Below are 27,077 nucleotides of genomic sequence, written 5' to 3'. Positions count from 1 at the left end.
GTGGGAAAAGGGTGGTATCTGTCTAATAATGCAGATGCAACTCATCTGTATCTGTGCACGTTCTTTTTATAACCGGCAGTGCCAAGCAGATGCTCGAGTGGCGTGCTCGTCTTAGCTCCCGCTGTTGCTATGCCACCACTGAAAAATCAGTTTAAAATGTTGTGACCCTTTGCTGAAGCTGGATTATTTTTAATGTAAAGTAGCACTCGGCTTTTCGAGCTCAACATCTCACAGCTCCCAGAGCTGGTGAAGCAAGATCGAAACCTTTCCCTTGTTGAATAAACCAAGATTTCAGTTAATAAACATGATTCTTATTCTTTCCTCAATGAATAATGCTCCTGTAACTGCTTCTTTGATCATATACTCCATGCTTGCATCAGAATAAAAGACCTCTTCGTGTCTCATTTCTTTCTACTTTATCTCTTGCTCGCTATTGATCCAGAAATGAAAGCGCCTTCCCTAGGACTGAAATGTGAGCCAAGAATAAAAAATGCAGCCTACTGTTGTGCAGCAGGACATCTTCGACTTCCTCCGACATGCCGCCAGACTGAGAGCGGCCAAGCCCGATGGAGTAACCTTTGTTCTTCCTGCTCCCCGAGCGAGAGCTGGAGTGTGAGTTCCTCTTCAGACCATCACCTGAAAACAAATTTTTGATCGTGAGACATTTTTTAAGCCTGCTGTGGGCATCTGATGTGTAATTCAGTCAGAAAGAAATCTGCACTTTATTATAAACATGGGATAATTTAAGCTGCATAGACACATTGTAACCTTTAAGTAACCAGAAGAGCGATTTAAACTCTAGACATGAAATTTAATCATGAAAATGTTCTCTACCATTATTTTTTTTAAACCTGCTTCACAGATTTTGGGGGGGTTTTTTGGACATGCTGGTAATGTGGTGTGGCAACAATATGTTTTTCAACATTATAGGCTTTGATTTTACTGTAATTTTCAACTTTGAATTATTACATTGCGATGTCTTGCAGTTAGTCATGGCTAACAAAATCCATTGTTGCAGAAGTCTTGGGGGTTTCTATCCTGTATTTATAGAGTATAAATGATCCCTCTCTGCATAAACATGAATGAAAATGGTAAATTACAAATTACATTAGTGCATTTTACAGGAAAAGGAAAGGAACCAGTATCAGTATAATAGATGCATGCAGATATTTTAAGAAAAAAAGTATATATAATTAGGCAAGAAGTTTAAAATAATATGGTATACATTGCCCCACTCACTCACGGTGGTTTTGTTTTGAATTATTTTAGTAGATTGCTGCCACAAATGTACAAATTTACTCACTCCCTGTTCCGTCACTCTGGTTGTGCAAGCAGCCCCTTTTACATGCCATCCTATGTTTACTAAAGATATCTGTTACTCCCATTGGTAGATGCGTGACTGCTTGAGGCTACCTGGTTATTTTGTATCCACCCACTTTAAATCACAAGTTTGTCTTGTTTGTTTGTCTGTTTCTGCTACATGCCACTTACTTTAATTTATATTTCATGATCTCAATTTGCCAAATCGCTTCTGGGGTCTTGGGAGCCTATCTTGCTGAATTCCAGCTCTGGACTCTCCTGGAGCAGCTTTGCATAACTCAAACTTCAAGGTAATCCCAGTTAACCCAATAGTGAGCTTTAATGCAGCTCTCCAGGTCACTGACTGTCTGAAACATGTCATGTTAGCACATCTTCCTTTAAAAGGCAAAGATTCCTTTAAGACAGGTTTCTTCTGACTGACTGCTTTTCACAAGCGAAAGGTTCAAACAAGGGAAAAATGAAGCCACCATAGATGTGCTAAAAAATAAAGTACCTCAGGTGTCACTTAAAGCTGGCTCCAAGACGAAGAAGATGTTAAACAGTTTACAGCCCTAAAAAGCATATTTACAGCTTGGTACACAAAATGTTTTTGGTCTCTGTGGATTGTACAGGCATCTGGCTCCAAAAGAAATATGATAGCAGCCAAAATACTAATGCTTAACCCTCAAAATGTGGATACTGAAACCAGTGTGTGATGTTAATGCGGCTATGTCAATGAGCTGTGCCTGAAATGCCCATATCAAGGCTAGATACTCTTTCGGACTGATGTTTTAGAAAAAAATGACTATAAATGCCATAGGAAGTTTCCTTTTTTTCATCTCATGCTTCATATTTGACAGCGAGACGTTAGAATGACATTGATATTTTCTTCTAAATGCTGTGCAAAAGAAAAGAAAAGGCATTTCTAAAAATATCCCACTTTAGATTGCTGTGTCAGGCACAGCAGCAGTCTTATAAAAAATAACCAGCTGATTGAACATTTTTTAAGGGAACCTCGTCACACCTAATTTGTCTTACTTACCAGGGTTTAAGTATTCAATACATGTCTGCAAATACTCATTTGTGTCCAGGTCAATCGGAACAAACGCTGTGTATTTGCTCAGTATATTGCAGGCTTTGCTGGTGTGAATACCGTATAACTGGTACTTCCTGCCAGACCCTGTGAAACACAATGAGCATTATATATAATATTATATATATAACATCAAATAAAATCAGTCCAAACATTAGTCAATTATAAATGACATATACTCATTTACTTTCTGGTTAGGAAGTAAATGAGAAAATTTACACTGCTTTAGAAAGAGGAAGAAACAGCTCACTTGGCTCCATGTAAAGGGAAAAAATTCCCATAACAGGATCTCTAAAGGACCTCTTACCACCTAACACTGTATCTAATGGATAGACACGACCGTGATGTTAGTCCTCTCTAAAAGCTTTTGGTGAGAAAGTGAGAAAGCCAAAATGTCAAACTATTTGTGAAAAGTTTTATATCTAAAAGGCCAAAACCAGACGACAGAGAGCCAAATATCAAATCTGAATTAGCAGGAGGCCTACTGCTGCAAAGTCTTTTGATCTTAAAATTTACCCCTGTCTCCTTCCAAACACTGGAATCCCCATAGAGCTCACCGTGTTCAATCTCACACTCCTTATCGGCCATGTGCTCAAAGTCGTTGATGATGGAGCGGCCGGCCAGGTGGTGGAAGGTCTCGTTCCACAGCTCCTCGTGAACCTTTTCCTCGCGTTCACGGCCATTCAGAAAGGGCTCGATATCAAACACAACCTCCCACTTCATTGGTTTTCCGCACAGCAGTCCAGACACCACAGCCTTGCAGACACCTTTGTGCTGGTTGGCAGCATCCAGATGTGCAGCGTGGGTATCCTGTGGGGTTTCTGCTCGGCACAACTGGTGTCCATAACCATCTGAAACATCACAGGAGCAAGATTTGATGTGGATTTATCAATCCCGCCGTGCGAGGACCTCTTATTTCTCTTAAGCTTATTACCTGCTGCTGCTCGTATGGAACTGGATTTGTGCTGAATTAATTTATTTCCTGTTTCCAAAGCTCTTCTGTCTGCTTGATTTTCTACTTTAATAACTGTTTTCTAAAACTCTACCTCTTCTGTTTATCATTCATCTCCTAGATAATTTTGTGCTTTGTCCCCAGACATAGAAAAACATTTCCTGCTCTTCCCGTGAATTGAGTGTCCGAGCTTAGCTTTACGATCATGTTTACCTCATGCCATGCTTGAGCATGCTATTCTCCTGACTCCCTGCTGGCCTGTGTTGACGCTGCCCTTAACAATCCAAGCTGCAAACATGTCACATCTCAGCATCTCAGCTTTTGTAGCACATTTCATTTATGTATATCCCTCTCTCTTTCATGTGCACGCATAAGCTTTTTAAATGCACTCTTGCCAACATCAACATTATGGACTTTTGGGATCCAAGCCTATCCAAAAAAGGTCACTTTTTGAATTCGGTTGAATTCTACTGACATACTTTTGCAACTACAAGTACAGTTTTGATAATGAAAAAGTTAAAACACTCTCATGGCTGATTAGGTATTGCAGCTCAAGCTCAAGTCAATTGTTTGGGTAATAGCAGCTTAGTACATGTGCTCCAATTGTGGTCACTAACTGACAAGAACACTGGAGTTTTTTGGAGTGGACGGGCCTATGTAAGTCAAGAGTTTGGGAAGTAGCCCTCATGTGTCTCTTTGGAACTAAAAACAGGTTATTCACCAGCTTGTGCAGCTGGCTTTACAGCATGATTTGACTTGAAAATTGCAAAACAAATCTTAATATCCTGAGTATATTCAGTGCTCACAGTGACCTCGTATGTGATGAGTTCATTAATCTACTTCTGTCTCATCATAAAAAGTATCTTGTTTTTATACTATGACATGCATCTTTTTAAATTGTGTTCACATTTCTCTTTTTTAATGAAACAGCAAAGTGAGCTGAATCAAATGTCCCTCTATCAAAGTCGATCGCCCATCCAGCTCTGGTGCCAACCCAGACTCTTACAGAACATAGGTCTCATGCATTTCAGCATTTGGTGGCTTTATTGGGGAAGCGGTGACACACTGACCTCTTACACATTTGTTAATTACTTAATAAAGACATTTTTATAGATTTGTTGTTTGTTTGTTTTGTGTTTTTTATGGCTTAAACTGTTGTTGATGCAGCACTGGAGCTCTGTGCTGGCCCTACATGTGTACCACAGTCCAAGTAAACTATGGACAGGTCCATCATTTTAAGGTGGCACGGGTTCCCTCTGAATATCAACATTTTAAACATGTTTAAAAAAATAAATACTTTTTTTTAACATGGTCAACACAGAAACAGACAACCATACATACTCACATTCACATCTACAGCCAATTTACTGATTATCTAACTCCAGCTCTAGATTCAAACCCAGGACCTTCTTGCAGTAGAGCAACAGTGCTAACCACCGTTCTGCCCAAGCCAATTTCTCACTGTAAGTCATATATGTGTACAGATGGAGGTTATGTTCTCCTCTAGCTCTCTAACTCTGTTAATTTACTGCTACAGTGCATTTGTAATTAAGCCCCTCTAAAACGATGCACTCCGCATTCAACCCATTAGCTGCTACACTATAAAAATAAGGCCAACTTCAAAATGTTTAATTTCTTTTAGAGATTTCTATTAATGCAAAACAGTTCTACTTTCCCTCTCACCTGTGTCTCCAATGCTCCCAAGAGATGGGCTGTCTGTGGAAGATCTGGATCCATCTTCCCTGGCAGCATTGCGAGACACAGGCGTCACGTTGCCGCCGCTGGGCGGAGGATCGTCCTGTGGCTCGGGATAATGATGCTCAGAGTCGGCTTCCTGCTGCAGAAAGAGCTCCTGTTGAAGGAGCGGCTTGTGACAGCTGGCAGAACGCCCCCTGGTAGATGTGGTACCCAGACTTGCCGGCTGCGGCTGAAAACAATAGAAGGAGTTTTAATTCGAAAGACCCTGGTCCTATCACAGGTCTAATAAGGTTTGCAACCTCGCCTACTAATTGTAATTCTGGTCATTTCTGTGTGCTCACTCAGGCTCAGGTTCCAGGGGGCTTTCAAGTGAATAATTACATAAGGACTCTGCAAACCATGCGTTGTATTGCAACAGGGCAACTGACAATTTTCTAGTTTAGAAAATGTCAGCGTAACAAAGGAAGAATGGCCATCACAGCATTGAGTTTTGATTAGTGTAAAAAGCCTGAGGGATCCAAATCTTTTATATTAGTCTTTTAATTTGTGCAGAAAATTGAAATTTGCTATATTTACTCAGCTAATCAAGCAATAATATATTGAATCCTCAACTGGATTCACAAGAGAAGATCATTTCTTTACAGTCCAGTGAATTCTGCTTAGTTATACTGACACGTTCCCTGAGTAATAGTCGGACTTAATTGCAATTCATAAATTTTGCCCTTCATTACTGAAGAGAGCGCATTAGTGCGTCCTTGATTATACTTCAGTCCAGACAAGACTCGGTTTAATTGTCAGCAGGGTCTGAATATAAATATCAATTTCTATACAATGACATCATGACAACTCCATCATCATCAAAGTCTCCTGCCTGTACAGCTGATAGTGGTTTATTTTTGTGCTCATGTTTTAGCCGTTAAATCAGTTAAAACGCAAACTAAAAAGGAAGCTGTTACTGTTAAAGCTCACCTGGTAGTCATTCCTCCACTGTGCATCATATTCAGGGCTCATCTGGCCTATCAGCTCCTGGACTTTGGCTCTCCTCAGTGGATTCTTCACCGCCACAGAGCTGGAGTCACTGGGAGTGTAGACCTTCTTCGCTGGGTTGTAGTCTGATATCTGGTTGGTACTATAGGCACGTCTTCTTGGTGATGTCTTATCTAAACCTGATGTTTTGTTCAAAAATGAAAAAAGCCCGCAAAATTACAAAGATAACGAATTCACAACACCGTGAAACACATAATTGTAGGTTCCACCATACTGAAATGGTAATTACTAAATCAAAATGCCAAGTTCACCACATTTGTTTCCAATGGACCTAAACACACTTACATCCCTGGTTGCAAACTCCCTGATTTATAGACAAAGCACTCGCTGTAAAGTAAAAATGAAATACAACTTTAGAAAAAAAAATAGACAAACAAAGGCTTCAGCTGGCGTCCTACCTTCCTCAGCTTTGTGTCATGATCCTGGGTCTTTTGACCCAGCGTTTTAAGTTTGAGTTTATTTTGATATTCATCGTCTATTTTCAAGTTCATTTGATTATCTAAGTTTATTTGTTTATTTAGATTCCCATTGTGTCTTCTACCCCTGTGTTTTAGTCTCCTTTTGCCTTTATGTGTTTCATGCTGCGTGTCTTATGTCGTCAAGGTTATATTGTCTTGTCTGTGTCTCATGTTCCTGTTTTATTTTGAAGGTCTGTGTCCTATGTCAGCGTAGTCAACTTTGCTTCCTTTGTCTCGTTATGTCAGATTAGTGTCAGCTGTTTCCCCATGTGTTCCCACTTCCCCTAATCACCTCCTGTGTATTTAAGTCCTCTGTTTTCAGTGTGTCGCTGTCAGGTTGTCTGTGTTCGTGCCATGTTTTCCATGCCATGTTTCATGTCTAGGTTTTTCTTGTTGTTTATTTAGTTCTCCCACTTTAGGTTGATGTTAATTTACTTCAGTTTGCCTTGCCCTTTCTTTGTACCTTTTTCACCAGCCTTTGTTAACATTCAAGTTCTGTTCCCTGTTCCTTGGAGTCTGCGTTTTGGGTCCTTTTTTCAATTCATACAGTCTGCCTCCCCCAGACTGTGACAGTCAGAAGCTAATATATTGAGACTCTGAGCACACTGTGTTCTCTCTTCATTACCCACCGTGTGGGTAAGCCAATGGTAAGATAAGGCTCTCCATATGCTATAGTGTTTGTTTTGGTATTTGTAAAATGATTCATCATCTGCTTGATATTAACCTGGCATTCCTTTTACAAACTACTCCCTGCCTTTCTGGCAGTGCAGGGCAATGCATCATTCTTGCTTAGCCTTACTGCAGAACTCCTACTGCAGGTTTTAGGCCCCATAGTCTGGGAACAACAGCCCTACACCGAGCTCTTTTAAAACTATCTGATTAGTTCACAAATTTAACAACGTAGGGTATGCTGTACAGTGCAGCGAGGGATGCTCAGACCTCTACATTGGAGAGACCAAACAGTCACTTGATAAATGCACGGCACAACATAGAAGAGCCACCTCCAAGGGACAAGACTCAGCGGTCCATCTGCATCTAAAGGACAAAGGTCACTCTTTTGAGGATGTGAATGTTCACATTTAGGACAGAGAAGAGAGATGGTTTGAAAGAGGAGTGAAAGAAGCCATCTATGTCCACTGTGAACGACCATTTTTGAACTGAACGTTGGCTTACGACACCAACTGTTTGCCATCTATAATCCAGTTTTGAGATCCCTTCCAAGAAACCTCAACGCCCACTAACATCCTGGGCCTTTTGACCTCATCACAATGGGTTCACCTGAAACCTTGGCTGATTGTGAACTACACTCATTTTTCACACCTTGGCTCATGGTTAGGTAGAAGATCAATAGGGGGTCCATGACCCTCTTGTGGACACTCCCATAAGGCTTAAAATCTAGGATTCTCCACCAATTGCGCTTAGAACTGAAGAAGCTTCGCAGATGAGAAGTGAAACATCTTCAAGAAAACTTAAAGAAGTCCAGATACTTTTCTTTCCAAGCTCCCTAGACTACAATGACCTGGATGACTGCGAACCTTCACAGGCACATCTGATTAGCAGACATAGCAATCAATGTGCAAATTTAACAGTGATAGTAGGATAAATCTCACATCTTTAAGAGGGCCCCACCTAAGTCATTTTGTTGCAAGTGACTAATGTATATCTGTGACAAACATCTCTCTTTGGGATTCTTGAGGCCAAATCTTAAAAAATAAAAAATACACACACATAGCAACTTGCCAAAAATGGCAATATTACCATGCTTGGATTCATGCAGTTGTTCTCAAACTGTGGGGCAGCCATCATAAACAGCCAGGTAAAATCTATAAAGTGAAACTAAGGTGAGTCTGTGCTGATTTGCACTTTTATTTAAGTAAAACGTAATAAAATATGGATCCTTTGTTCATTGCAATCAATAAAAATTGTGGCGTGTGGGATGACCTTTTTTCAGCTTCCAAAGTGGGACATGCCAGAAAACATTTGAGGACCATTAGATTAGCGTATCAGCACACTCACCTCCTACACTTTGAGGTATAATTAGACTGGCGGGTTTGGGAATAGTTTTGCAGGTTTTAGGTGGTAAAGCAAAGTACTAGACAATTTTTTTTTAACCTTATAGAAAGTTAAAGGACACCTACAGCTATTAAAAACCTTCAGGATGACATTAATATCTGCACTAAATTTGGGGGCAATCCATCCAACAGCTGTCAAGGCATTTCAATCAAAACCACAAATATAAACCTCATAGCAGCGCTGGATGAAAAATGTCAAAGGATCATAAAATTCAATATGACTCATCCTGTGGGTTCTGTGAATACCTGCGCAAAATTCCCTGTCAATCATATAACACACGTTTTAGTCTGACTAACGCACTACTTCAGCCGTTTGGATGGAAATCATAGTTACACCTAAATTACAGCAATTTGCAAGAATAGGAGCACACAAATTGACATTCTGCAAACCTATAGTTTAGAAAAACAGAAATCCCCTCATTCAGGAGTCAACCACTCATTTCTGCCGTAAGTTCTTACCCATGGGGTCATGGTCTGTGCCGACAGGGCTGCTGTCTATCATGGAGTCCTGGTAGGAATCATACAGAGTTCCAGAATGGCCCTCCCTGTGTGAACCCAGACTGTCACCAGCTGTCTTCACTGGATCCTCTTCTTGAGAGTGGTAAAACACTGAGCTGGCTGACTCAACAGAGCGCATCATGCTGTATCGCCTCCTCTTATCCTGTTTCGATTTTGAGTAGGTGACACATGCAAAAAGAGACTTTTTCACAAGGTTTGATTAAAAGCTTCCTTAGAGCTGCTTTTATATTTTTATACATCTCCATCAGGATTTACTTCAATGATTAAATGATTTATCACACTGAACATAGACACAAGAAAAACATGGTGTGATCTGATGTTCCTTTTCTGAAGTGTTTACAAAACAGAATATCAACACGCATGCTGTCATTTGCCACTTTTTAAGAGGTGTCTTACGGATTTGGGGTTGTCGTGATAGCGGGTGGCATCACAAACCACGCTGTAGCCAATCAGACTGTCCCCTGGAAACAGAAAAGTGTTGCCCACAGGGGAGAGCAGCACTTCTTTGGTTTCAGGAAAGAGCCATTCGATGGAAATGTCGCTGAGTACAGGAGACATGGTTTTCTTCAGGGACTTTATCATCTGTGGAGTGAAAACAAGCCAACTAAAAAAGACTTTCCACTATAAAAGCCAGCTTCTGTCTGACCAAAACATAAAGTGAATTGTGTCTCTGAGATATGATTTCCTAATTGGTATCAGTGGCGGACACTCGGTGCTTTGAAACCTCTGCATAATGGCTCTCCAGCGGCCCTCGGAATAGCTGGCTGTTGTTAGGAAAGCAACACAAAGCTGGAAATTAGTACCTTGGGTTGAAGCCTTTCTCCATCAGCGAGAAACTCCGCTGTTCCTTTGGAAACTGTTGCCAGCCCCTGCACCAGCCTCCTGCAAGCATTCTGTCCTATGCCGAACGTAAAACATCTGCACAAAGACATTAAACGCTGCAGCTCCATGGATAGCTCACGAAACACACGAACATGACAACAAGCGTCTTCCCAAAATGCGAGCACAACACAAAGACAACTAACGAGACGCTGCAAAAACATTTATGAACTAGAAGTAATAGAATTCTTCAGTAGCTTTATGTAAAAACCTACAATGTCTTCTGGTGAAACTGAAGTCGAAATAGTTCTCCAGGCAGATTGGCTGATAACAAACGATTTTACAATTCATATTTCATTTACCACAGAGGGATGAGCTGCCTAATTTCATTGCACCAGCTTGCATTTTTAATTAAATCAGAGAGTGCAGACTGAAAAAAGAAATTTCTCCCTCGACACAGTTAAAAATCCATCGTGGATTCACAAAAATGTAGATCGATCGTTGTTTGTGCCTGTTTCTGACTGCGGCTCTTATTTGCAAGCATAGAGCGATTACGGCCCAGGAAGTGCTGATGGTTTGGCCAAGCTCCGTGTGCCTAATGCAATCGTCTGGGGGGAGGCATCCATTAAAAGGGAGTAGACGAAAGTCAATTATGTCCAGAGTGACTCAGGACAGGATTTTTTCAGTGTGAGACTTAGATGCAGGTGGCAAAATAAAATGATTTCCCAGCATACTGCAGGTCTATTGTTCCACTGGTGCTCCCTCTCACTCGGCAGCTCAACCCGGTGTTCGCATGCTTCCTTTCTTTCTTTATTAATTCCTTATTCACACTGACTTGTTGTTGGTTTTTAATCAGAATTCGAAGCTGAAATGAAATGACACAGGCTGCATGTTGCCAGATTTCATTTTGAAAGGATTACAGCTGCAGAATCAGGTCCTACATTTAACCCTGAGATGTGATTTTATAGTATAGACAAGCTCCACATTTGCTATCTGTATAAGAAGCTAGGATTTATTACAACAGCATAGTGTCTTTAGCATCAAATGGGTTGCTTGTATATGTCTGGAAACCAGAACAGGTTTTACAGTGACGATATCCCTAATAATGCTATTCGTTATGCTGTCTAACATTCAGCGTGTGTTAACATTAATACTTGCCTGATGTAGCGTGCATGGCTGCGGACCAGATTGATAATTTTGCCCGTGTTACTGACAGCACCGTCTGTGAGCAGGAAGAGCAGGCGGGGGTGTCCACTGATCAAAGGCTGCCTCAGGATCCATGTGAGCGGTGCCAGGATGTTCGTGCCCCCCATGTCAGCTCTTATCTTTCTAACATACTCGCAAGCAATGGCCAGGGCATCCTGGATCATGAAAATAAGATGTTAATTCAAGACATAATGCTGCTGTACTCACACAACACACAAAATGCAAAGATGTATATTTATTGAAGTCAGAAAAAACTGTTTGTACTGCTCTCAAGGATGGAGGTGTTAAAATAAGAAGACAGGGTTGTATTATTTCTAGGATTTGAGCAGTTATTAATCAGCACTGAAGCTAAAATGAGCTGGCTGTTTCATAAAGATTGCTCAAAGTGAATCATAAAAGCCTTCAAAATAAAAGGTAAACTACAGTTTAAGTCCTTAGGCTTAATCAGGGCTGTGATTCAGGGATTGTTAGACTTTGCCACGGAGAAACTAATTTGGAGTTTGATGTAAAAATATCCTCCTGCTTAATGTTAAGAACAATGGGATTCATTGTTAAAATAAAACACTGTTTGTGTGGATTGTGTATGGGGATGTCTGATGTTTTGTTGAGCTGTCAAGACATGACAGCTCCTAGAAGTGAAGCCAAAATATGTTGATAGCCTTCTGGTGGGTGGCTACAGCACTGAGCTCCTTTGGAGGAAGGGAAAAAACACAAGATGTATGCACTGGGCTAAAAAACAAACAAGGGCAATGCAGAAAAGGGTCCTAAAAGCTGCAGTTCCTCAAATGGCCGCTTGAAGCTAGATCCAAAAGTGAGTCCCAAAGGCTACGTTCACGCTGCAGGCGAATGCGCATCAAATTCAATTTTTTTGACCCTATGCGACCCATATCCGATCATGGTATGACAGTGTGAACGGCACAAATCCGATATTTTCAAATCCGATCTTGGTCACTTTCGTATGTGGTACTGAATCCGATACATATCCGATGTTTTAGAAAGCAACTGCTGTGTGAATGGTCAGGTCGCATTAAATCCGTCTTTTATGTCACTGACACAAGACAGACGCCAATTATCAGCGCCCGAGAAGACATCGCGAACACTTCCTGGCCATCCCATGTAGATGTCAGTGAAACTGTTGGGAAGACAACGTTGGAGAAACGTGAACATTTTATTTGTACTGAATAATCTGCAGATTCTGACAGAAGTCTGGAACTATCCTTTGAAGCACCGCTCCTCTAAAACAGCAATAAGGATAATTATTAGGTTATTTACATTACTTAAAGCAAAAATTGGGAAACGTAAAGTCCGAAGTCTTTATATTAAGGGCCATCAGTCAAACAATACTGTTTGCTCTAAACAGAGCGCGTTGTGTGTGACATCTTCTTTTGCGTATGCGGGCCGCTTTGAGGGTTCACACTAGGGAGCGTTTGCTGTCGCATTTTATTTGTAGTGTGAACAAGCAGACAAAAAAATCGGATTTGATCAAAAAAATCGGAATTGAGCATTAAGACCTGCAGTGTGAACGTAGCCATAGGCTTATGTGTTAAAATGCTTAACTTTAATGCAGAAACAAACATGTTTTCGGCCTGGCTGAAGTAACAGTTTTGGTTTTTAAAGCTTGGCCAACTAAATCCCAACAATGAGTGAGAAGGACATATACCTGATCCCGAGAGGCATTTTGCTTGTTTTAACTGAATGCAACATTACCAGCTTTTTCACCAAGTAAGTACAAAAAGAGTTAAAGACAGTTAGAACCTTTAAAACTGTTATTGATACTAATTTCAGTTGCTGTTTAGTCTTGTAATGAGTTTTCAATGGGATTCTGTCCATTAACTTGTACATCTTTTTTATTTTTAATCATATTCCACAAAAATCTTCATAGCTTATGGCTTTGAATTGACTTGTTACGCTGGGTAACGAGTTAGATCCAGAGGTTACATCCATCTTCAAGGTAGAATCTGTAGTTTGGGCTATGTGGCGTTTAAGCGCACACATACTTATGTCCACTCTGAGCTGCACAGTGTTACCCTACTTCCTGCCCCTGAAGGCTTTCTCTGGGTTCTACAACCCATGACCGATAAACTAGCTATGATTATCTCATTATCGTTATAAAGAGCAGCATTACCTCCTCGTAGCTTTGGCTTGTCGTGAATAGTGATTTAAATGTAGATCCAAATCCTATGACATTGAAAACGCAGCCAGGCACCAGGCTTTTCAGATTAACCACCATGGCATCCTACAAAAAAAGGCCGAGAGCAGCATTAGTTCCTGACCTGAACAAAGACTGATGTGAAATCTGAAATTCTAAAAGCAAAAAATAAAACACTCCTCTGCTTAATGCGTGGTTAAATGGAAGCATGTGCTCTACACAGCTGTCAGTGCTCCGCGGCAGAATTTGCCTGAGAGGAGTGAGAGCCACCATACAGTATCATTTCGTCCATCACCGCCTCTTCTACAGGAGAGGAGCCGTTTCTAGAAGAATACCACTTATCTCAACCTCTGTTCAGGTGGATATCACAAATACCTCATCGACTGCACAATCTCCAATCAAACATTTTTTCAGTTTCAGAAATACAGAAATATAATGTTCCAATTTTATAAATGTATTAAAAGCTATTCTGCAGTACTTCTTGGTAAATATTCATTATATCGCAGTCAGGCTCACCTTGGTCTTAAGCCCAGACTGTGTAGTAACACCTTCAATAAAACCCAGGGTATGAGTCACAAATGCACACCTGCCAGCATCACATCGCAGGACACATTCAGTGCACAAGCAGCCAAATAAACATGGTAAAAAATATATCCACCTTGAATGACCCCGAGTTTGCTTTATAGGTAGCCTATTGAAGACCGATTAGACTTCAAATCCTAGCAACTGGAAGATGGGCGGATAGTGAATGATTTGCACGATCAATATCCTTGAATGCATGCCTTCCTACAGCTGATTAAGCACATACAATCTTCACAGATAGCAGAAACACTAAGACCCTGAGCTTCAAAAGCTATTTGAAAGCGCTTAACGACATGTGATTGATTAACTTTGAATTTAATCTCTTTGGAAAATGTATATTGATGTGTTTGACATCAACTGTAATACTTTTTAATGAAAAAACTCTTGACGGCATGTGATACGTTGTGTAATTTATATGTAAATCAGCATGCATCTTAATGTTTGCTCGCAGATCACCTTTATAGCAACGCATGGCGCGTTGAGATTAAAATACCTTCACACGGTTGATGTTAACCCCGCTCATGCTGCCGCTGCGGTCGATGAGGAAGATGAATTCGCCATGAACCTTCCTCAAGTCAGAGCAAATGGACTTGAGGTCAGGGCAGAAGTTAAGCATAACCACAGGGTTGTGGAGGATATCCTTATGGAGTCTCTTGTGAATTATATCTACCTATAAAGGCAGCAAAACAGAAACATGAATTAAATGGGGTTCGGTTTGACTGACAATTTTGCTCAGGCTTAAATTAAAGGTTTGAAGAAGCAAGAAAGGTGACAAGTTATCAGGTCAGTAGAAGAATCACATCAATTATTCTATGTATATGTGCTGGAAAAGTCGAAGCAGACTGTGCAGAGCCTTTGGAGTGTTTCCATAGAAACACATTTTTATGGCTAAGTGCTCTCTCCTCCTCCTCCTGTTTGCTGCTGGTCACTTAACAACCTCATCATAGCTGAGACGTGAATGGACACATGCATGACCAGGGGCGCAGCAGTGAAAGTGGAGCTAACGAGCTGAAGCCCAGAGAAGTCTCTCTTTGTTCATTATCAAATAACACTTTGTCTTTTACCTAAATTGTGTTGTGCTTTATCTCCAAGCAAAGCTCACAAAAGAAGAATCGCATGTTTCTTTTGACCAGAGGTTTACTGTGTAGGTACACTTAGTACTACCAATTAACAGTTATTTGTAGCCACTTAAAAGACGAGCCTTTTTTTTTTCTACTTACTATGGACCCAGATTTTTGCTATTTAACATAAAAATATTATCTGTTTTACTTTAAACATTTAGTTAGCAGTGCTTTAATTACATATTAGAATGAAGCATCAGTTAGATGCTTCCTAACTGACTGGATGGCAAAAGCTCAACATAGCTGGAGTTGAATTGTTCTTTTTCCAGCAAAGGAATAATTGTACAATCTTCATCTTTAATGACTCTAAAAAAAGAGTTTGATGGACTTATTTGAATTTATTTGGGATTTTCCATAATCCACACAGGGTCAAAAGTGTACACACAGGTTCAAATATATACAAATACTGCCACTATTATGGTTAAATGTCCCTTAGCAGATTCCACCTAGACCAGATGCTTCTGGTAGACATGAACAAGCTTCTGGCAGAATTTGTAGAATTCATTTAAATTGGTTGGTTTCCTAGCAAACACCTGGCATTTAAGTATAGTCCATAATTTTTTAATAGAACCCTATTCTTTGGTCTTTGTGAAGGCTATTCTAAAAGTTTAATGTTAGCCTTCTTTATCCATTTCTTATGCATTTGGGATTGTTGTCTTGTTGGAACAGCTAACTGTGTACAAGTTTTAAGGGCAGGGAAGTAATCATGAGTGACAAAATGTCAGTGTTTTCAGTTTATGTTTTGAGTTCTTATGCTATATCTTGAGATAATGTTGAGTTATAGGATTATTATTCGTTTGCCTTGAGGGTAGTGTAGTTATATTTCACCTAGGTCTTCTATGTTAGTCTCATGTATTTCTTGTCTGTGTGTTTTCATGTTGTCGAGCCTGTGTTGTCATGTCTCTCAGTGTTTTCCTGTTTTATTTTGAAGAGTCAGGTGCCTCCATGTTCATTGTGTTTTGTTCTACTTCCCCTTTGGTGTCATTATGATTATTTGTTTGTATTATCTGTTTCCCCATGTGTTTCCACTCTGACCCCCTCTTGTGTCTATTTAGTCTGTGTGTTTTCTTTCAGTATTTGTCAGGTCGTCTGTGTTACCTCCCACCACATCTCGTCAGGTTTCCAGAGTTTTGTTCAGGGCATGTTTATGTTTCTCGGTCTCATAGTTCAAAATCACGTTCATGGTTGTTATAGTAATTCCTAGCTTTTCCAGTTTAGGTTTTAGCTTAGTTTTTGCCACTGTTTGTGTTGCTTTGTTTTTGCATTCATGTAATTAGCCGTAATAAAGACTCATTTGTCTGCGTTTGGGTCCACTATTCACACTACACACAGTCTGTTCCCGCAGATTGGTCTCACAAAAAGGTTCAAGTTACGGCTAACTAGCGTAACTGAGTAGTATTTAATAGCATCTTAGCTTTGGAGTAGTAGCTTTTCAGCATTAAGCTTGGTTTAAAATATTAAATTTAATGTTTTAACATATACATTTAATTATAATGTGATTTTCAGCAATGCTGATTATCACACAAATTTCTTTAAACAAACTGTATAATATAACTAAAAGAACACAGTAGAGTTTTTTCTTTACCTGTCTGGGTTTTAAGGCACTGTGTACTGTCGTTAGATCAGTTTAAATAAAAAATCTTCTTCAAATCAACTTCAATAAAGTTTCATAATAAAAAAGGAAGTTTCAGTATTTATGCCACACAGGAGCCAATTCAACCCTATTTTGAAACCGCAGTGCGTAATATCATTGTATTATACAACACTAAATTTCAACAAATAGCCAAATAAATAATATTTTTTGCAGGGAATTATTTGTGATATCATGCTCAAAATGAAAGCAGTGTGATATTGTGCTTATCAGTTCAGGTGTGGTGCTCATGTCATGGACACTCACTTTCCTCTCATTGCTGGAGTCCTTCTTGGTGGCCTTGATGAAATCGCTCCGGCTGTGAAGATACTCATCATACTCCTCCTGTGTCATGTCCCCGTTCTCAATGAGCACATGCGGCACATGAGGCTCTAAAGTGGCACAGTTGGTCATGGCAAAGACATTACTATAAATGCCTCAGACAAGATTATGAAGCAGATGGACAATGTCTGAAGCTGAAGGGAAGGAAAGTGCGGAAATCTAAAAATACAGATTTTCACTGTCTTGGCCTTATTACTTTTTTCCTCATTCTTCCCTTTTGTGTCTCGTACTTTCTATCACCCTATCCTTTCATATTTTATGGCAACAACATTGCCCAACACATCATTTAAAATGTAAACCACCACCATCTACAGTTATAAGCATAAAATACCACTTACAGAGTAATGCTCCAGGATATCACTCACAATAAGCAATAAGATGTACTACTGCAGGTATCCTGATAAGTGCTACTTTAAGTTTTATTTATATACCACCAATCCAAAACAGCAGTCGTCTCAAAATCCTACAATATTGAAGAAAACAACACAACAATCACATGATTTCCTATGAACAATGTCACTGCCCTCTGCCTTAGAGAGAAAAGGAGTGTACAGAGAAACCAGGGTCCAAACACACACAATAGAAAGAATAAAAGTAGTGGAGTAGTGGCTTATTAATGAAAAGAGGGAAATTATGAGTAGAAAATTACAGGTCACACAGGCTTTTATATCCTTAAGACATGTCTGTAGTTTAACAAATTAATTTGCATCATCTTGTTTTTATAGGTATAGTTGTAACAGAGAAGCGGCAGGGAGTGGAGACAGTGAAGGCAGATGAGTTTAAATCCCTGGAGGGGAATAACCAAAGCAACAGACAGTGCACAATGAAGAAAGAGATAAAGATGAAACTGCAGGCAGGGTGGAGCAGGTGGAGACGAGAGTCAGAAAGATAGAAAGGGAAGAATGAAAGGAAAGATTTGCAAGATGGTAGTGAGTCCTACTATGATGGTTGGTTTGGAGATGGTTGCACTAACAGGAAGACACGAGGCTGAGCTGAAGGTGGCAGGATTGCAGATGATGAGATTTTCTCTGGGAGTCACCAGCATGGACAAGATTACAAATTAGTGTATCAGAGGGACAACTTTGGAGACAAAGCCTGGTAGTCGAGGATGGTTTGGACATGTGCAGAGGAGGGATAGTGAATACAGTATATGAAACAAAGGATGCTGAATATGAAGCTGCAAGGTAGGAGGGAAAAATGGAAGACCACAATATGATACTGAGAAGTATGCACAAAACCCTGCAGACTCATTGTCTCTGCAGCAAAATGTGATCAATGGTAATGCGCTCCACAAAGATCAAGCACAAGGTTGAGCACAAAGATCTTCAGTATCCTTCACTAGAGCAGTTTCAGCGATGAACTGTAACTCTTTAAATAAACACTTCCTCTGGAAATGATCACATAGCTGGGTCAGACATTGTATATTCTTTCAAAATCCCTAAATTTCCCAATACATGTTCATAGACGTAGGAGGTCTTTCCACGGTTAAATTATTCCTTTAAAGTGCTGAAATTTTAACCAATTCTCAGATGGGTTGGCTTGGTATTATTTCTTTAAACTTGCACCTATATGTGTTTAGTTCCTCTCCCTGTGAACCAGACACATTGTGTTATTGTTAGGATTGAGAGGTGACAGATAAAAAAAGAAAGAAACGATGCTCAGGCATCTGTGCAAATCTTGGGGATTTCAACTGTTATTTTTCTTCTCTGCATAGACTTTGCAGGTCTTGAAAAAGCTTATCTAAAGCATATCTAAAATGCCCAAAATGTTTTTCTAGCTTTCTGCAGACAATGAGAGAAAAGCGCTTTTGTGTTATTAAAGAAAACTTCTGACATTAAAATTCATGAGGAAGTTCAATTAATTAGATATTTTCTTGGTTGAGCGACCAGTCCTTTCATCCATCCATTTTATGCTGCTGATAAGCTCAGTTTATTAATAGAAAATAACATTTGGAAATACTTTTTCATTCCTTATAATTTTTATTAATATGCATTTTTCTCTGGTCATAAATCAGATATTAATTTCCAATACATGAAATATTAAAATCCTTACATTTAAAGGTTGAACCTTTCAGAAACTCAGCAATAAGTTGACACAATTAGGCAATTAATCAACCAAGCTGATGATGAAACCCAACTGTTCCTCTTTTCCTATTGCACCTCAGTTTCCTCCATCTCTCTGGTCTGGCTGAGCGTCCATGTTGTTATTGAAACTGCAGCACTCGTATGAGATGAATTAAATTGCCCGACTCTGGCCGCAGGTCTGTTTGTGAACAAAGCCTTCATAAGAGGCCTATTGGATCAGTTTGAGCGGGGCTCGTTCCTCCCTTTGGGAGACAAACGGCCCACACACACACTGCAGGGTAAGACAACGGTGAGGAAAATACAAGAACCAGAAAACTGACAATACCCACCCACACAGCAGAGTCTGGCTCTACTGGCATGTCATACATTAATAACAGAAGACCTTTTTCCTGAAGAGGCACTCACAAACACAACGTGAGGCAGTGAATCACCTTTTCACTGATCTTATTATGGGCTGCAGTAAAAGTCTCACAGAGCTGAAGTAACTTTTTTTTGGTTTTGTTTTACTTGAGGGTGGAAGAACAAAATTGTGGGGCTGTTTTTAAGTTGAAGACTTACCGCTTGGGTAGATGAGGATTACGACCGGGTAGTCATAAGTATACTTGTCTGCCAGAGTGATTACAATGCTGGTAGCAGAGCGGGCCAGAGGATCTGCATCAGCTCGGATGGCATGAGAAGGGCTCTCCACACCTGCGCAGAGCGTCATCCACAGCAGATCAAATAACAAGTTGTTAGTCCTCTAAACTGAAACCACTAAAGAACAGAACATCTTCAGTAGCAAAACATATTAAGTCAGGTAGAGCATGAAAGCAGGCCTGCAGATGTGCTGCAACAGTAGGCAGACTACAGCAGCTTAAATAGAGGGCTATGTAACTTGCCAAATGGATGTGCACAGCGGTACCTGCTGAGCCATCAGCTAATGTTGGCTGAGATTAGCAGATCCGCCAGAACTGTCCAGAGCTTAATTTGGTCGCCTGCCTATAATAATGGTCAATTTGTTCTCTTTTAATACTTACAGTACATAATAAGAGAACTGTACTAATTTCAAATCTGTAGATTAAATATGAAGCTTCATTCATGAGACTTAAGTTTAGCCCAGGATAATAAAAAAAAGAAAACAAAAAAACACAATGAAACCAGCAAAACCAGCGATATCTAGTTAGTCTTAACTAGATATCTCAGAACTTTATGGTGAGACACAAGCTTAGTCAAGCATTAGTGCCCACTTGATATTTTAATATTTGTAGGCTCATTCGAGAGCTTCAGAATTGCTGGTACTAGAAAAAATCCATGCTAGCTCCCCGCTTTTAGAAGAGTCGGTGAAAATGTATAGCAGGATCGAATCTCTGCAAACACGTGTTTTTCACACTTCACTGCAGTAATCGTCTTAATGTGCTGCTTCTTACTGCAGACAGATGCACTTTCAAGAAATTCTCATGAGAGAAATTTGACGGACCTGCGAGGAGATAGGGAGCTCGTATCTCAAGCTGGAAATTAAACTCATAGTCCATGGAGTTGATGGCCTCCTCCTCCAGCAGTAAAGCCAACCAAAGCTGAGGTGTGTTGGGAGTTTGGTCATGAGGACTTGAAGCAGAGGTCTGTCTGTCCCGCCTAAAAGTGGGAAAATTATAGATATGTTAAAACCATATAGAAGTATGAGAACTGGAGTTTAAAGAGCCTAAAGTGCCAGATGGCATTTAGAAATATACCATCTTAAGCCAACCAGACAGTGATTTCTGCTGTTCTTCAACTTTCTTACGTTCTGGAGAAGTTTGGGGACAGTCCCTGTTCCTCGTTGATGGACCTCTGCACCCGGGGCGTACACACAGGTGGCGATGAGACTCTGATGCCCCCACTTGGCAGAGTGGAAAGCTCAGAGGAGGTACTGACCAAAATGTGGACCGTCTCCATGGGAGGGATGATCCCAAGGTTAACCACTAACACGGTCCTCTCAAAATCCTCATCCATCACTATGTGTCCTGTTAGAAGGGGAAACAGCAGATTTTTAAACTATAACCACAGTAACTACGATCCTGCATGTATAAAATATCAAACAAAACTGTTCATCTGTTTTCTTACAACAAATTACTTTCTTGAATTATCTCTTTTTTCTTTCTTTCTTTTGATTGATTGATGTATAAAATCTCACTTATGTCTCTTGACTCCCTGACCTTTTACAAGCTCTGGGGCAATGTACACCTTTCCTAAGAACAGGACTTTAAGCACAATCCTAATGCTCAGCATTGAAAAATCATTAGGGTTACTTCAAAATTGAATGTCAGTCACTTTCAGTATCTCTGTTTTGTTTTGTTTTTTCAAGTAATGACGCAGTTTGCTTCACTTGATTATCAATGGAGAAAAAAAGGAGACCAGAAATCTTTTCTGTTATCTAAGCAAAGAATGATCAAACTTGAAGCAGCCGGGTGGAGCGTAAACTGACTTCCCATGCTTAGTACAAAGCTGGATGCTACATCCACTGTTACATGGTAAATTTTGCATCCCCTCATACATGCTAATGCACCTGAAGCCCATTTGTTGATGGCAGCAAACTCCTCCCAGAGCAAAAGCAAATATTGTACCATGCATATTTCACAGGGCCTGATAGGTTAAGCACTACCCCTTGTGGTGACATGACTGATATATTTTGATCTTATTTTGTTTTGTGGAGGTCTAATGGCTTGAATCCAATAACTACTCTGCTTTGGTCTCCACCAGCTCCTGAGGGAAATATCTGGCTTTTAGCTGCTCTGGCATCATCTGGTAGGGATTACCAAAAAGGAAACTGTGGGGTTTCTGAAAGATAACAAAACACACCCTCTAACTGCAGCTGTGAAACTAATTCAAAGATATAATCGAGCCTAAACCACTCCACAAAGCTGGCAGGGAGTTGCAGACTGGAGTAATGCTTCTCAGTGGTTTCCTCAACTTGAACACCTTTAACTTTCACTCATCTCATTTGATCTTTTGCTAATATAACAGTATTGATTAGAGCTGCTTGGTCTTACCGCTGCCACTCTGGAGAGCTCCATTAGAAGTGCCGCAGCAATCCACATAACAGTTGTCGATTTTTGCCTTGTCTTTGATCTGAAGTGTTATAATCTGACTAGATATCATAGCCTCGAAGCCTACAACAATAGAATTTTCCTCCAGTGGATAAATGAAGATCCCTAAAAGACAGTAAGAGAGAGACACAAAACAAAAATAAGGAAGAGCTTTATCCAGACACACCAACCAGGCATTTCCTATTCAGTCGATAATGATGAATTTTACAAGTGCCTAAAAGAGCATGCGGTTAATCTAAATTGACCGAAAGTGGTGAGCCATCAAATTACTGAAGTGACAAATGAGTCTCACTCACCTTCAATTGCATGATCCTCAATATTTTCATAGGTCATAGAAGCTGTCAGAGCCAAAGTGTAACCCCTGACACAGGAACTGATGTCAGACACACTGAGTGGCAGAGCGCCCCGGTTCTCCTTGTTAATGAGTCCAGGCATTGTGGTGGTTTTAGGATGCTGGTGTGAAAAGAAAACATTCATCAATCATAAAACATTTGCAAATGGGGAGAATTAGGTATGTAAGTGTGTACATATATCTATGTGCAATGTAGTAATAAAATAGATCGACATTGAAGCTTAGCATTTTCAAATCTCCCCTTTGGTCATTTGAAGCTAGAAAACCCTAGCAAGGTATGGATGTGACTGACTCATACAGGAGCATCAAGATCTGCTTGATACTCCTGTACTGATGATGATGGACAGTTTCTACCAGCAAGCCATCTGGCTACTGAGCTGCTGAAAATCTAAATACCTTGCACTTGTACTGAAATTGCTGGACCCTTGCCCACTGCCTCTCTTGACCTTTATTCCAGTCTCTATTCTTTATACACTCATTGTACGGTTAGAGTCACTTTAAAAACAAAGTCCCCTTAAATGTTTGTAAATATATAGGAATGTATATGTACATAGACATGTATCCACTTAACTATATTAACTATTTAATTACTGCTAATGATATTCCAGTGGTATGTACGGAGCCCCGCAGGGGACATGGGAGAAAAAAAAATTAAGACGGACTTTTGCGAGATCTCGCAAAACAAACTCGGGATCTCGCAAAAGTTTTGCCTCGGGAGGTCGAGGCACGATGTGCCGGGAAAGCGGTGTTCCTCCCGGCTGTAGTAGGTCTCGACCTCCCGTTAGCTTCGAGCTACTGGGTGTCAGATCTCTGAAAACATCACATATTTGGACTTTTGCAAATATGTGATGTCTTATAAACCGAGCAGGTATCTGGCGTTTACACAACTACATTCACGCCTCAAAATATCTTAAAAGTGTATTTTGTGACCCAGAAAGACTAATATTACAACTAAGTAGCTGCCGCCATTGTTGGAATTCAACTTTTGCGAGATCTCGCAAAAGTTTTGCGAGATCCCGAGTTTGTTTTGCGAGATCTCGCAAAAGCGTCTTAATTTTTTTTTCTCCCATGTCCCCTGCGGGGCTCCTTAGGTATGTGAATATAACAGGAAAACTTGAAACTTAAAATCTGAACTATTGTTATTAAGGTTGAAATTTAAAAAAAAAACCCTTGTATTATTAATGTCATGATAGAATTTCCCACATTGACATGTAGCTAGCCTCTCTCAAGCTAGTAAGCTCAATAATGGCTACCAAATTTAGGAACTTGGCTTCTGTTAGCTACAACAGTAACAAGTCAATTAAGTCAATTAGCTGCTAGCTGCCACTAGCAAATGCATATACCGCTAGTTAGCATGTGCAGCCTTGTTAAATAATTCAAAAACTTCTTACATCTATAGCTCAATTTGGTTGTAGCTGCCAAGATTTGACCAATATGAAGCTAGAACATATATTTCTGTATTATCTCTCAAATTTGAATGCTTTGGTGTTCTCTCTGTTCTTATCTTTGTTCTAATCTTATATTTTATTGCTTGCTTTCCCAGCAGTAACACTAAAACATATCACAGATTCTTACTAAAAACTAGATCTGAAAGGGGCTATCTAGATGTCAGTTCAGTACAGCACATTTTTTACATGATCGGAGCTTCTTCTTTTTTCTTCTTTTTTTTTTGATAGGATGCAAAAACACAAAGCCTAAGGTAAATTGGTACAAGTGTTTAGTACATTTCAGGAAAAGGTCAGCAGCAGAACACAATTAAAGCACCATCATTTTTTGCAACACAACACTGATACGCTGTAGCTGGAGAAGACAGGGAACTGCATTGTGTGCTATGAGACATGAAAAAAGAAATTTCATGTGCTTTAAATATACTCGCAAAAGGAAACAGCGCTGCTAATTATTTAAGTAAGTATTCAATAAAATTGTGTTTCTTTTGGGCTGTGCTTCATTGTTAATGGTGTCTCCTCCACCAGAAATCTTGGTTATGCGCTGTGAAGGGTCTGCATCTGCTGCATGACCAGAGCTTAGCACAGGCTTGATGGGAAGCATTGTGACGAAAGCAATATCCATAGAGACAGCTCTGCTTGCTTGCCTGCAGACTGACCAGTAACGTCTCCAAGTGTGCATTCATTTGTGATAGAGGGGCTGATTGCACTTTTTGGTCACACAAACCATAAAATCGTATAGAAATTAAGTAAATTCAAACTTCAGGCACAACATCCACACTCTCTGACTACATTGGACGCCCGTGAGAATCACAAAACAGATTTGATCAGTATTTGAAATTGTCCAACTAGGTTTTAAGGCGCCACATGGTTGTTTATTGCGAAGAAAAGGTCAGAGATGCATTTCTGTTCGTCTGTCTCAACACTGCCATCATGTGCTCAGTAAACCACTGACTGAGAAGGAACACACACACACACACACATATAGATAGATAGATAGATAGATATTTTTATACATACATACATACATACATATATGTCACTCTATAGATTAGAAAGTGAAAAATCAAGACTGCAAAAGATTCATTTTCTGTTATTGAAATGTCATTATAAGAAACACTACAAGGAGAAATCACATCAACGTATATTTATAAAATCACAAGTTACTTGGAAATAAAGCATTACTGTCATGGAATAGGTTCTTATTCTTCAAAAGTCAATTTAAAAAGCTTCACTTCAGTGCGCTTAGTGAGCATCTTTCTCTTTAGGGTCCTCAGTTTATAGTAATTAGTGCTAAAAAGTGGCAGTCCCAGGATGCTTCTCTCCTGGTTGACTCACTCGCATTAATCTTACTGCCACACTCTGGGGTTTGCCATCAACTCTGAACATTTTCTATCAGCAATGCAAGCGTCCTCTGAACTCATTAGTGTCGAATCAGAGAGCAGATGCTGTGGAAAACCACCTGTTGAAACGCAGTCTGTTTACACTGAGATGCAGCACTGGCAGTTTTAATCATCATCACACTGGCTGACCTTTTTTCTTCATTTAAAACAAATGACAGGCTTGTTTGAGATGTGGGCCGTCAGAGAGACACTCTGCAGCATGAAAACATATCTGATATGCAGATCCCCTTTTTTTTTGATCTCTCATTATCTTACCTTTCATTTGCGTTAACTTGGCATGCAGTAAGCTCCCTCTCGCTCTCTCTTTTTCTCTCTATCAGAAGTCCACTTGTCGTGAAAGATATCCTCCTCCTCCACCTCTCTCAGATGCCCCTTTTTTGTTCTCTCTCTGTGGCGTAGAGGAAATAGGAGTGTGGCCACAGGTGGTGGAAACTACACATGCAGCGGCCACAAGAAAAGCAAGGGTAGCTGCTGCAGCGGCTCAATCAGCAACATGTGGTTGCAAAAACTGTTTCATTTATTCTCTCCTCCTCCTCCTCCTCCTCCTCTTCTTGACTGTGTGGACGCTGGAGTTTCAGAGATAGACAGACAGAAAGAGAGAGAGGGTCTGAGACACAGGGTCCAAACATCCCCCTTCCCATCCCCATTCAAAGCACCACCCACTCATTCAAGCCCTCGATGACAGTGTGTTAGGTATCCTCTTTAATAACATGAGATCAGTGACTGACATGTACTGTAACACCAGGAGCAGAGAGGTGGGAAATACAGCGTTACAGGTCTCCCTCATATCACCTAGAATCTCTCCTGTGGTGCGATTGGAAAGCCCTTAATGTTTTTAATCCAGTGTGGGCGTTTGGCTGTCTCTCTGTTTTGCGATCACTCGGTTATATCCATCTGTTTTCTGCTTGAGGTTACCATGACAATTAATATGTCATTATAAAATCATTTTACTATAGTTGCAAACATGTAGATCGTTGTCTGTGTGCGTGTGGGTTGGCTGAAACTCAACATCCGCCTCCAAATTGAATTAACCTGCAGCCAATAAAGCTCCCTCCTCCTCCCCCCTTCCCTCGTGCTTTCCTTTCTATCTGTTTCTCGACCTCTCTTTCTCTATTTCTCACATCCACATGGCATGAATGGTAAAGGAAAACCCCACGTCAATCCAGAGCTTTTCTTTTGCAAAAATAAAAACTGCTTCTGTCATCTTTCAACTTGATTAATCCTTCAGTTAATCGTTTGATCTATAAGATGTCAGAAAATCCCAAATGTTGGTTGCTTATTTTGGCCACTTTCTAAAGACACAAGATACCAAAAAATAGGCAAATCCTCACACTTGAAAAGCTGATAAAACCGTCTCTAGTTTTGCACTGAAAAATTATTTAAATGACTGACTCATGAATTAGAGGACTCGTCCATCTCACACATGTAACTGGGTCATAAATTACATATTGTTATAATTACACAAAATGTGTTCTAAACCCCAAACTGTTCCTAGTATACTTGACTTTTAGGACCTCCAAACCTGTAATTATCTTCATTATCAGTTAGAGCCCCTCCTCATCCTTTTCTTCTTCCTCTTTGGTGCAACCCTATAAATTTGGGGTACCACTTTGGCCTTTCCCCTTTTCTACAATTCCCCTGTGGGAGAGGTTGGTGTCATTTCTTTCCCAACATTAATTATATCTGTATCCACCCTGATGTTTCTGATTGTGTGTTTTAGTTCATTGTTACCATTTTACCGCTG

At 40.1% G+C, this 27,077-nt stretch overlaps 1 protein-coding gene across 1 annotated transcript in view; it reads right to left on the bottom strand.

Moving 5' to 3' along the window:
* Nucleotides 1-25,979, bottom strand: part of vwa5b1 (von Willebrand factor A domain containing 5B1) — a 35,465-nt gene extending 9,486 nt beyond the window's left edge. The window contains exons 1-18 of the mRNA XM_085145663.1: nt 25,589-25,979; nt 22,430-22,586; nt 22,077-22,238; nt 20,831-21,050; nt 20,528-20,682; nt 19,630-19,761; nt 16,913-17,037; nt 14,388-14,564; nt 13,289-13,399; nt 11,116-11,318; nt 9,942-10,056; nt 9,535-9,720; nt 9,079-9,280; nt 6,012-6,208; nt 5,028-5,271; nt 2,950-3,243; nt 2,342-2,479; nt 502-636 (exon numbers count right to left, since the gene is read on the bottom strand). Of these exons, the coding sequence (XP_085001789.1) occupies nt 502-636; nt 2,342-2,479; nt 2,950-3,243; nt 5,028-5,271; nt 6,012-6,208; nt 9,079-9,280; nt 9,535-9,720; nt 9,942-10,056; nt 11,116-11,318; nt 13,289-13,399; nt 14,388-14,564; nt 16,913-17,037; nt 19,630-19,761; nt 20,528-20,682; nt 20,831-21,050; nt 22,077-22,238; nt 22,430-22,568 (2,935 nt within the window). The 5' untranslated portion in view covers nt 22,569-22,586; nt 25,589-25,979. The remainder of the gene's footprint in view (nt 1-501; nt 637-2,341; nt 2,480-2,949; nt 3,244-5,027; nt 5,272-6,011; nt 6,209-9,078; nt 9,281-9,534; nt 9,721-9,941; nt 10,057-11,115; nt 11,319-13,288; nt 13,400-14,387; nt 14,565-16,912; nt 17,038-19,629; nt 19,762-20,527; nt 20,683-20,830; nt 21,051-22,076; nt 22,239-22,429; nt 22,587-25,588) is intronic.
* Nucleotides 25,980-27,077: the final 1,098 nt, after the last annotated feature.

The sequence above is a fragment of the Neolamprologus multifasciatus genome, chromosome 20, assembly GCF_963576455.1.
Source record: "Neolamprologus multifasciatus chromosome 20, fNeoMul1.2, whole genome shotgun sequence".
NCBI lineage: Eukaryota > Metazoa > Chordata > Actinopteri > Cichliformes > Cichlidae > Neolamprologus > Neolamprologus multifasciatus.
Note: the sequence above shows the minus strand (reverse complement) of the source record. Positions and strands in the feature narration are given on the sequence as shown.